Consider the following 12,460-nt stretch of genomic DNA (forward strand, 5'->3'; position numbering starts at 1 on the left):
TATTTATTTTTGACCGAGAGAGAGAGAGAGCATGAGCAGGGGAGGGGCAGAGAGAGAGGGAGACACAGAATCCAAAGCAAACCCCAGGCTCTGAGCTGTCAGCACAGAGCCCAACACAGGGCTCGAACTCAGACTGCGAGATCATGACTTGAGCCAAAGTTGGATGCTCAACCAACTGAGCCACCCAGGCGCCCCAGTAAGGGGTTGCAATTTAAAGTCACATTGCATTGCTGCCATATATTCATAAATTGGCTACAATTAAAAAGACTGATAATGCCATGCTGACAAAGGTATGGATTCCAGGAACTTTCACTAATTGAAGATAGGAATCAGTATAATCACTTCCGAAGACTGTTTGGCATGAAGCTAAACATATGCATACCCTATGAGCCAGCAATTCCACTTGTAGACATATACTTGATTAAAACAGACACACGTGCACCAAAAGACCTGTCCAAGAGCATTCATATGAATATAATTTATAATAGTAAATTATAAACCACCCAAATGTTCGCTGACAATAGAAAAGACAAATTGTTCAAACAATGGAATATTATACAGTATTGAAAATGGACTTGAACAAACTCAAAATTAAAATCAACTTGGGACACCTGGGTGGCTCAGTCAGTTGAGCATCCAACTTCAGCTCGGGTCATGATCTCACAGTCCATGAGTTCGAGCCCCACGTCGGGCTCTGTGCTGACAGCTCAGAGCCTGGAGCCTGTTTGAGATTCTGTGTCTCCCTCTCTCTGCCCCTTCCCCGCTCATGCTCTGTCTCTCTCTGTGTCTCAAAAATGAATAAACTTTAAGAAACAATTTTTTTACATCAACTATAGCTACCTGCAACAATGCAGATGAATCTTGTAAACTTGTTAGCCAAAGAAGCCAAAGAAAAATGGTAGAACAACGTTAAAACTAGACTGAATACAATCTAATGTGAAAAACATTAATGTGGATAGAGAAATTACTTACTGAGGAAAGGAATATTCTACAAGAAGAAATAATGATCATGAATTTGCAACTAACACCAAAGTCTTATTAAAAGGAATGTCGTCACATACAAAGACAATTGACACATTCAGCCATGGTAGGAAATTTAATATACTACATTTTACAATTATAGAAAACAATATTCTGTTATTTACACACATATACTTTAGTAGTAAAAATATAATAAAATCATGGACAGAAACTGTTTTAAAAGCTGTTTAAAAAAAAAAAAAAACTTCATGGTTGTGGTTGCCTCTACCAAGGGCAATAAAGAGAGTAAACCTAAGTAGGTGTACAAAGGAGGCTTTAATTTTATCTGAAATGTTTTATGTCTTAAAGATATTTGACACAATCTGATAAATAATAAATTTTAAAATTCTAGATTTATGATTTAAGGATTTTATGTCATTCTATTTTAATTTTATGTATTTAAATTTTTTCATTATAAAATAGTAATGTACAAAAGGCAAAAACTAGTAGAAATGAAAGTAACTTCATAGGGGATTAATCACTGGATTCTACTCCTGAAATAGTTATTGTACTATATGCTAACTAACTTGGATGTAAATTACAAAATAAATAAATAAAATAAAATAAAATATTCCCCCCCCAAAAAAAGAAATGAAAGTAACTTGATTTCAAAATACAAGTATTGTATTGTAAACTAAAAATTCTACAAATTTAGTAGAAAAAATAAGAACATAGATGAGTTGGGGTGGCTGGGTGGCTCAGTTGGTTAGGCGTCATGCTCGGCTCAGGTCATGATCTCATGGTTCGCGGGTTTCAGCCCCACATCGGGCTCCGTGCTGACAGCTCAGAGCCTGCAGCCTGCTTCAGATTTTGTGTCTACCTCTCTCTCTGCTCCTCCCCCACTCATGCTCTGTTTCTCTCTGTCTTAAAAATAAAAATAAACATAAAAAAAAGAACATAGAAGAATTAATACTATCCATAAACAATCATATATGTCCACATAATATATTTGTGTGCATATACATATACATACATGGAGAGATATAGACAAACATGCATAATGGAGAGAACATTACATCTCTTAGAGAACATACATTCTCTAAATGTTTATAGAGCAAATACAAATTCAGTCATATATTTGGCCACAAAAACAACTCTTACAAATTTAAGTCAAAAAATAGTAAAATAGGCAAAGGATATGAATAGACAATTTAGAGAAATAGGCTATCCAGATAGCCAATAGGTTCATGAAAAGATGTCAAATTTACAGTAAAAAGAGAAATGCAAATTAAAGTAATAATGTACCACTTTTCACACATAAGATTTTCCAACATTCAAGAGTAGGTAGACTTTTAAAGCAGTGGTGAGTGAAAAACTAGATAAATCTATGACAAATACCACATATATAAATTAGAAATACAAGCATGTTAAAAGGACACATACATCAAAAGGGTACATACTAGACATTAGATTCCTGGATGATGGAGGATGTGATTGGGAAATGGAGATAATGGAAATGAAAAATTAAGTAAAATAAACCTATTGCCTGAGGGATGTAGAGAAATAGGGTAGATATAATAAATATGAAGTGTTATAGACTTTCTAGAAAACAATCTGACAGCATATGTTAACATGTCTTAGAAGCAGTGGAATATCATATATAGAATGACTAAATAAATCATCCACACTGTGAAATGTTATATAGCCATGAAAGGAACATTAGAACTATACTTGATGCTTTGAAGAATTTTGTAAGATATTATTGAGTTAAAGAGGGTATAGAAAAGAGTACACAGTGATGCCATTTTAGGAAACAATGATCACCCACCCCCCACAACCCTTTAAATGTGTATGTGTGTATGTTTGTGTGTGCGTATGTGTGTGTGTAAAAGCATAGAAAAAAATAAGAAAGAACATACACTAGATATTAGTGGAAGGAAGGAAGGAGAAAGGATCAGAGAGGGAAATTAATGAATGTAAAATTATATATATGTGGGGATATTTGTAGTCAGAAATTTAAGGAAGATTTATATTTATTTGTTTTAAGTATGAGGTTCTCAGTTGGAATTTCAGGCCACATATGAGATATGTTGGTCATATGGGTCTTGGTTATTGCCTGCTCTGATAACCCTACTCTAGGCATATACAACCCTGGTTGTTATCTCCATGATTTGTACTATTTGTGCAGTCTTTATGGTCATAATTCTTTCATGATTTCATTACACAAATAATTTTTAAGAAAAATCATGAAAAGTTTGCTGCATGAATAGATAGAACTTGTCAATTAACAGGCCCTAGCTCACTGTTTATTTAGGAATATGTAACAGAAATGTTAGTAGTATGTCTTAGGAATTAGAGAAAAACTTAGGACTTAGGAAAAACTTTTTTTGACATTTAGAATGCATTTTAGTAAATGAGGTATGCTGAGAAAAAAAATGTGAGGGAAGAGCCTCTGGTCCACAACTGAGTACACGCTAGGCTTTTAAATCTTAACCAAGCTTATGTTGCAAATATTTATATTAAATGTACACCCTATTTATGAAAGGACTAAGTGCTAGCAAACAGCATCAAATATTAGGAATCAGTATAGGTACCATGTAATTTACTGTATTGTTTTGTATTTCAGATGCCTTTGGTGCTTCATGAAGAATATTTCCAGATATATCACAGACATTAAGCCTTTGCCTCCAAACATAAAAGACAGACTGATTAAAATAATGAGTACCCAGGGGCAGATAACAGATTCAAATATAAGTGAGGTAAGAGTATGTATATTTGTAAAGCAAGCATATTATATTTTACTATTTAGATATGGTTTCAGATTTTTAGAGCAATGGCATATAGTAGGTTTAGTAATAACGTTTTTTTTTAGGTTTAGTAATAATTTCAAAATATAATAAAACATTGGGGTTCTTTTTTTCTCTGCATATAACCAAATGTTTATGTGTAATAGTTACTTAAAAATCTTCTCCCACCATTCTTTCATCTGCTTCCCTTGTCTTCATCATACCAGCACCCTTGATCTCTACATTTTTTAAAAGTTTTAAGCTTTTTGAACTATTATAGCTCAATAAGGCTGGAAAAAATTAAAATGCAGGGTGAATACACAAATGGCAAAAAAAAAAAAAAACCCACAGTAAGAAATATATGTTCTATTATGCCTCTGGTACACAAACCACATTTACATGTAACATACTGTGTGCAGTACACTTGGATATTTTCTATTTTGTTTTATTATGTCTTATTTCAATTTACAAAAATGTTGATCAGAGTCCACTAAGTTGATTTTATCCACTCATGGCTAACAATCAGCAGTTAAAAGCCACTCCTCTAAACTCATTCTTCTGGATACCTCCCTCCTGCTAGCTAATACTCACTCTCCCTCCTTACAGCTAAGCCAAAATTGGCTATTCTATAAGGCAATAAGTATAGTAAAGGCCTCCAACCTGATTTGAAATCCTAGCTTTGCCACTCTCTAACATTGAGCGTCAGTGCCCTTAACTATAAAATGGGTTTGTAGCCATCATCACTGTCTTCAGAGACTCTAGTCTAGACTAGACTAGTCTACTATAGAAACTCTGGTTCTAACTACCAACTGCTGACTTTAGTACACATTCTGCCCAAAGCCCGGAATCAAAAGGGAACAAACTGTGGTGATAGCACTCCAGCACATGACTGTCCCTGTGACCTCTCTTTGTAATTGCACTTACATGTGCCATTAGTGTTTCTTTTAACAGCCTGAGGTACCTGTAGTGCTTTGATTTCTTCATGTTAGCTTGCACTGGAACGTAGACATTTTAGTGTTGCAGTCTGCTTGACTCAATGGAGGTAGAATAATATCCCCAGGTTCTTACTGCCAGTGGTTCTGTGGATATATATAGTTTGTGTATGGCTCACAGAAGAAACATTATGAAACTACAGAAAATTGATGCTTTTCCTCATTTCCCCACTATCCCCATTTTGCTCTAACCCTTTAGCTTATATTGGAGTGGCTTAAATGTTCATTTTATGACAATCCTTAATATTCATTTAAACTTCATTTTACCTGAATAGGAAAGGGCTAAGGGGTGAATGAGATAGAGAAAAAACAGAAGTATGCTTTCTTTAGTGCTCTCTCTCAAATCCCTGTCCTCTAAAATGGAGTCCTGCTTATGAAATTATTCAAAAAGCCAGATCTAACATCTGTTGCAAAGTTGAATGCATCATTGGATGGCTCTTTTTGAAATATTTCCTAAATCTTTTTATAGTTAGATGGAGGAGGCCTTTCTAAACATGACACCAAAGTTAGAAACCAAGAAGAAAACTATTGATGGATTTGATTACATAATAATATGAAATTTCTTACTGCAAGAAGAAAAAAAAAAGAAAGTCAAGTAACAAACTAGGAAAAATATTTGCAATACACATGTAATTCTATAGGTTTGTTATCTTGATAACAAACCAATAAGAAAAATCAAAACAAATACTAAAACAGAAGAATCAGGAAATACTCAAAGGAAAAAATATAAATCACTATCAGTGTATAAAAGTATATTTAACCTCATTAGTAATAAAAGTCACAGTTTGTCTTTCAGTTTGGCATTGCCAGAGACTTAAAAAATAATAATACCCAGTGTTGACAATACTGTGGGCAACAGTCACTTTTGTCTCCTGTTGGTGGGAGTGTGAATTTATAAAAACCTTTTAGGAGGACAGTGTGGCATTAACTATCAAAAGTCCTAAAAATGTACTTACTGTGGACTCAAAAATTTTAGTCCTAGTATTTTTTCCAGTTTTATTGAGATATGATTGACATATAACATTGTGTAGGTTTACAGCCTACGACATAATGTGATGATTTGATACATTTACATATTGCAAAATGATTACCACAATAGGGTTATTTAGCATCTGCATTTACCATTTACTTCTGACATGAATCCCAAGAAATAATAATCAGGAAAGTACACAGGTATGCTCATCATAATACCATTTATCATAATAGTTGACAGTTACATATAATGCATAAGCGAGACACCTTTGTCACAAAATATTCTACCAATTTTAATAAAGAGGGTATTGAGGCACACACACACACACACACACACCAGAATTGGATCACACTCAAAGGGTTCAAACTCAGGCAGTCTGCCTCCAGAGGACATGTTCTTAATCACTATACTATATTGCCTCCTAACTCAACCTAAATGTTCAACTGAAGTGTTTGTCAGTGTAGGATGCATTTAATACATTATGGTGCATTCATAAAATGGAATCGTATGTAACCACAATAAGTTGTTTTTGTAAAAAGTGCTCATCTTATATATAATCTGATCCCATTTTTCTTCAAAGTTGTTTTTTTTTTTTTTAAGTCAAAAAACACCAAAACTAAAATGCTTTTCTCTGGGCATTGGTATGATGGGTAATTTTAGTTATAGTGGATAAAATCATAGCCTTTGGAATTGGAAAGACCTGGTTTTCAATCTTAGCTCTGCTTCTTTTTTGCTGTGTACTTTGTGTTACTATTTAAGCTCTGGATGCCTCAGTTCCCTCCTTTATAATATGGTAATGACGAATCTCTCAAGAGTGTTTGTGTGTTTGAGAAAGAGAGAATACTAAATGGCATCATGTATATAATGTACTTAGTACTCTTCTTATTTTTATAATTTTTCTATATTGTCTAAATCTTTTCAGTAATAATACATTACTTTTACATTAAGAAAAGTAAAGTTAGTTCTACTTTGGAAAAAATAAAGTAAAAAGAATGCACAAGAAAAGAGCTCAAAACCCTTTGAAATTGATTTGCTATATTTGTTGCTTTCAAGTAAACCTTCAGAAATACTGGGTCTGCTTGTACTAGCTCCCAATAAGAATGAAGGAGGTAAATGTTGTAGATAAGTAATATTCATATCCTATAACCATTCAGTGTCTAAGTGATTAAAGACTCATACCTGCTGAGCAGAGGCATGTAGCCAGGATCTCTAATAATAGTCAGGATCTACTGAAAAAAGATAAGCACATGCCACCACCTCGATCCTGCTTCTCAGGTCCCAGCAAAGACTTTGGGGATGCTAGAAGCTGCACCTCCAGTTAGAAGTGGGCTTGTATTTTTCCTGCCTTACATATGTGTCTCCACACAGATATGTCTTTGTATTCTTTGCTACATTTTCCATCCACCATTTATCTGATGGGACCACCAAAACACTGAATATGGAATAAACATTTATATTCATAGGAAAAATTAATTTTTAAATCATGTATTTTTTATAGATTTTACATCCTGAAGTCCAAACTCTAGATCTACGGAGCTGTGATATTTCAGATACTGCTCTCCTGCACCTGTGCAACTGCAGAAAGCTGAGGAAATTAAATTTAAGTTCCTCAAAAGAAAACAGAATTTCCATAACTTCAAAAGGTCTGTTTGTTAACACTGAATAAATTGGTAGACTACTATTCCTCATCTAGTATAATTTTGGAACAAAGAACGGGAAGGAGGGGTAGTAAATTTGTCAAAAGTGAGTACAAAGATATCAAAGAAACAGAAACTGTATTTATCAATAAAAATATTCAAACTAAGGGTGCCTGGGTGGCTCAGTCAGTTATATGTCTGACTTCAGCTCGGGTCATGATCTCACGGCTCATGGATTCAAGCCCCATGTTGGGCTCTGTGTTGGCAGCTCGGGGCCTGGACCTTGTTTCAGATTCTGTGTCTCCCTTGCTCTCTGCCCCTCCCCCACTCATGTATATATATGTGTGTGTGCGTGTGTGTGTGTGTGTGTATATATATGTATGTATATATATATATATATATATATACACACTGTCTCTCTCTCAAAAATAAATAAACATTAAAAAAATGTTTAATATTCAAACCAAGCGAAAGAATCCAAATTAGAGTTCCTGCTTATAATATTTGCTGAAAGTTAAGAATACACTAAGTCACTACTTGCAATTTAAACATATTTTTTTTAATTTTTTTTTTTAACGTTTATTTTATTTTTGAAACAGAGCATGAACGGGGGAGGGGCAGAGAGAGAGGGAGACACAGAATCAGAAGCAGGCTCCAGGCTCTGAGCCATCAGCCCAGAGCCCAACGCAGGGCTCGAACTCATGGACCGTGAGATCGTGACCTGAGCTGAAGTCGGACGCTTAACCGACTGAGCCACCCAGGCGCCCCTAAACATATATAAAATAAACATGGATGGACACCTCTGTATTTTAAATATTTTTCCTGGTATAATAGAATAAGAAATGACCAGTTCATACTTTAAGGCTTTCTTGAGGCTTACTTTAAGCCTTAAGGCTTAAGCCTTTAAGCCTTAAGGCTTACTTTAAGGCAAAATTACAACAGAAAGTTAAATCATCATCAGAGTAAGGTTGTTAAGCACTCTGCTATCAGTCTGTACAATGCATAGTTTATTTTTTGTTTTTATGTCTTTTGATTAAAAAAAATTTTTTATTGGAGTAGGGTTGACATACAATGTTACAATAGTTTCAGTGGTACAAACTTAGTGATTAGACAAGCCTGTACATTATGCGAAGCTCACCACAAGTGTTGCTTCCCTCTGTCACCATGCAAGACCATTACAATACCATCAACTATATTCCCTACGCTGTACCTTTCATCCCCTACAATGCATAGTTTTTAATAGCCAGTCAGACTGCATTTTTCAGTGTCACTATTGCATGAATTACAGAGTTTTGGCCCTTTTTTTCTATCAATATAGAATTTTAACCTTTCCCTTCAATATAAGAAAGAGAGACTATCAATGGACGAATGGATAAAGAAGATGTGAGATATATATATATATATAGATAGATAGATAGATAGATAGATAGATATACACACACACACACACACACACATACACACACACACACACACACACACACACACAGTGGTATTACTCAGCAATCAAAAAGAATGAAATCTTGCCATTCACAGCTACGTGGATGGAGCTAGAGGGTATTATGCTAAGCAAAATTAGAGAAAAACAAATATCATGACTTCATTCATATGAGGACTTTAAGACACAGAACAGATGAACATAAGGGAAGGGAAGCAAAAATAATATAAAAACAGGGAGGGGATAAAAGCATAAGAGACTCTTAAATATGGAGAACAAACAGAAAGTTACTAGAGGGGTTGTGGGAGGGGGTAGGGGCATTAAGGAATCTATTCCTGAAATCATTGTTGCACTATATGCTAACTTGGATGTAAATTTTAAAAATAAATTAAATTTAAAAAAAAAAAAAGAGGGACTGATTTGTCTAGCTAGGTTTCTGGAAAGTTTTGTGAGTAGTTGGCTATATTTTGCAGTCATCTTGGTTAGCAAGTTAGGCTACCTATAATATTACAAAGAAGCTTAAGTTTTTTAAATGTTTACACAAATAGTAACTCACTAAAAAGAACTTTCATGCTGGACACTGATAAATAAAATAAAAGTTCTTTTAGGGGGTAAAAAAAATAAAAAATCAAAGATCTTAAGATACAGAGAACAGTAAAAATGACCTACATATGAATTTCCCATCTTCCCTTTTGTGTATTTTGCTCATAAAGCTATCTTTTAACACTGTTGTAATGTGTGTGCATGATTAAAAGGCCCAGGATTCCCAAAGTACTCTCATTTATGTGGCTCATTATCATGTACCAGTCTCCAATGTGCATTTACATCAGTTTAATTGGATTTAAGAGTCAAAGGGGGAAGAGAGAGTGCAGAAACATATGTATGATTCCTAAGGATAACAATGAAAACTATTACCTAAGACATTGGGGCGATTTAACTTTTGATTTCCCTTCAGAGTCCACAAGAAAATTAACTTTATTACTTTAAAACTTTTGTTTTAACAAAAAGATTTATCTACTACTTAATTGCCTAATTTGGTTCTGAATAACGTTTGGCTGTTTCCTAAAGGCAAATCTACTTGTCAACAGTAAAGCCTTGCCATTCATTACAGATATTCTGAATGATATACTACAGACTCTGTAGAGAATTCCTGAAACTTTCCAAAAGAGTTTTAATAATGGCAGCATCACTGGAAAATAAGTATATCCTCACAGACGGACTACTTTACAAAAGGCTAGCATACAGTTGGATACATCAATACTGGTGACTGCTAAAATGAAAATCAGTCACATTTCTCATATATATGCATATATAGCTCATTGATACATAATTATGTTTCCCCTCAGGAATAAAAGCAGTGGCTTCCTCCTGTTCATACCTGCATGAAGCTTCTTTGAAAAGATGCTGCAATCTCACTGATGAAGGAGTCCTTGCTCTTGCACGTAACTGCCGGCTACTAAAGATCATTGATTTAGGTGGCTGTTTAGGTATTACTGATGTGTCCTTACATGCATTAGGAGAAAACTGCCCATTTTTGCAGTGTGTTGATTTCTCAGCTACGCAGGTAAATGAAATACAGACTTACTATATAGAGACTGTATGTGTTTGCCCAGTGAACTTCCATGACTCATCAGAAGAGCATAATTAATTCTTTTGGTTGTTGTTGAATTTGTTGACTACCTCATGCTTCACTGTTTATATAATTGCAATATAATTTGGCACATTTCCCTCAATTATTTTAAGTAAGGGTGAAAAAGATAAGTGTGGCTAAAACACATGTTTGCTAAATGGGAGGCGATAAAACTATACATAAATGATTAATAATATTTAGAAAATTTATAATTCCATCTTTCCCATTTGTGTGCTGTGTTGCTTTTTCTCTTTGCTTAGGTGTCAGATGATGGGGTGATTGCGCTTGTTAATGGACCTTGTGCCAAGAAATTAGAGGTAATTTTTAAATATCTATGAAGTTGGTGCTGACTAAATTCTTTATATTATCATCAGAAATTATTTTTTGAATGTAGCAAACAACCAATGCCTTATAAATTAGGTGTTTCCATGGCATTATTTTGATTGGGTTTGCTTTGGGTTTTTGCCTCCACCTCTTTATTTCCAGAGTGAAGAACAACAGTAAAGTTAGATAAAGCATGCTTCAAATAAAAACCCATTCTGCTTCTAACAAAAGGTCTCATTTTCCATAAGTTTTAGTTTCTAACACATTTAAGGATAATCTTATTATGGGTAAAGATTATGAAAGTTTATCAGTGTAAAAATTACATTCTTTAGAATCTTCATTGCCAGGACTACTTAGTCCCTTACTATTCTATTTTCTTAATATACATGAAGGGATTCAGAATATGCCAGTCACATAAAACTTATTTTGAGCTAAAGATGTTTAAAAATCAACAGATGCAGGTGCCTGGGTGGCTTAGTCAGTTAAGCATCCGGCTCTAGATTTCGGTTCAGGTTGTGATCTCATGGTTAGTGAGTTCGAGCCTCACATCAGGCTCTGTGCTCGTGGTGTGGAGCCTGCTTGTGATTCTCTCTCTCTCTCTCTCTCTCTCTCTCTCTCTCTAACCCTCCCCAGCTTGCTCTCTCGCTTTCTCTCAAAGTAAATAAACTTTAAAAAAATCTACAGATGCAAAAAGAGGCTTTGTCTGAAACACACACACACACACACACACACACACACACACACACCCCATCTGCCTAAAAACAGAGACTTCCAAAAGCATTCAACTGCCTCGAACCCCTTTCAAGGAAGACTACCCAATACCAGGAAGATTGCTTCCATCACTGGAGGAATCAAATGAGAAATTAATAAACAAACATTGTCACAAGACTGTCATACCTCCTTTACTCTCTAAAGGCCCATTTTGTTTTCCCTAAAAGTCATCTATTTTTCTCTAAGTGTCCTATCTCCCCCTCCCTTTCTCCTGTTAAGATGGTATATAAACTCAAAATCATAGCCATTTCTTTGAGCCACTTTCTTTGTGAACTAGTGTGTGAATAAACTTTGTCTTTTCTCTTGTTAGTCTGTCTTTGTCAGTTTAATTCACAAGCTCCCAAAGATAGAACATAATAGAATAGAGAAAAAGTTTTCCTCCCCAACAGCTGCATTGTACAGCTATTTAAAAAGATCCTAAATTAGTGTGCAGCCCTTCCATTCAGTGACTGATGTGGCACCTATCACCTGTTTCTAAATATATTAAGAAGCCTTTTATCCCAGGATTTTGGTTTCTGCCTTTCCCAGTTTATAGTGGGGGTTTTTAAGTCTTATTAATAAGCCACATCAAATGTTTTTTGGAAGTAAACAGGCTGTAAATGAATTATAAATGTTAATAATAACTATTGTAATAGAATAGCAGTGCCATGTTTTTGCCCAAATATTTCTCCTTGAGTTATTGCCCTGAGATAATTTTTTTGTTTTTATATCTGCATGCTGCTTGTATGTATGTGTGTTTGCATGTGTATGTGTATATATACATACATATAGCATATATATTTTTACAAATCCTTTGATTAGCAAATTACCATATTTTCTTATACCAAGTTCCAAATTCCAAATTGCATCCTAACTGTAGAGGTAATAAACTCTGCCATAACGTTTACTGTTTGAAATACTAACATTTGTTGAGCACTTACTATATATTACATACTGTTGCCTTATATTC

At 34.6% G+C, this 12,460-nt stretch overlaps 1 protein-coding gene across 2 annotated transcripts in view; it reads left to right on the plus strand.

Annotated features, from left to right (window-relative positions):
* The window catches only part of AMN1 (antagonist of mitotic exit network 1 homolog), a 61,637-nt gene that overhangs the window by 19,269 nt on the left and 29,908 nt on the right, over window positions 1-12,460 (plus strand). For both annotated transcript variants that reach the window (XM_058743174.1, XM_058743173.1), the window contains 4 exons: window positions 3,587-3,719; window positions 7,210-7,354; window positions 10,133-10,350; window positions 10,677-10,733. In XM_058743174.1, coding sequence (XP_058599157.1) covers window positions 3,587-3,719; window positions 7,210-7,354; window positions 10,133-10,350; window positions 10,677-10,733 — 553 coding nt within the window. The remainder of the gene's footprint in view (window positions 1-3,586; window positions 3,720-7,209; window positions 7,355-10,132; window positions 10,351-10,676; window positions 10,734-12,460) is intronic.

Source organism: Neofelis nebulosa, chromosome 8 (genome assembly GCF_028018385.1).
Source record: "Neofelis nebulosa isolate mNeoNeb1 chromosome 8, mNeoNeb1.pri, whole genome shotgun sequence".
In the NCBI taxonomy this organism is placed as follows: domain Eukaryota; kingdom Metazoa; phylum Chordata; class Mammalia; order Carnivora; family Felidae; genus Neofelis; species Neofelis nebulosa.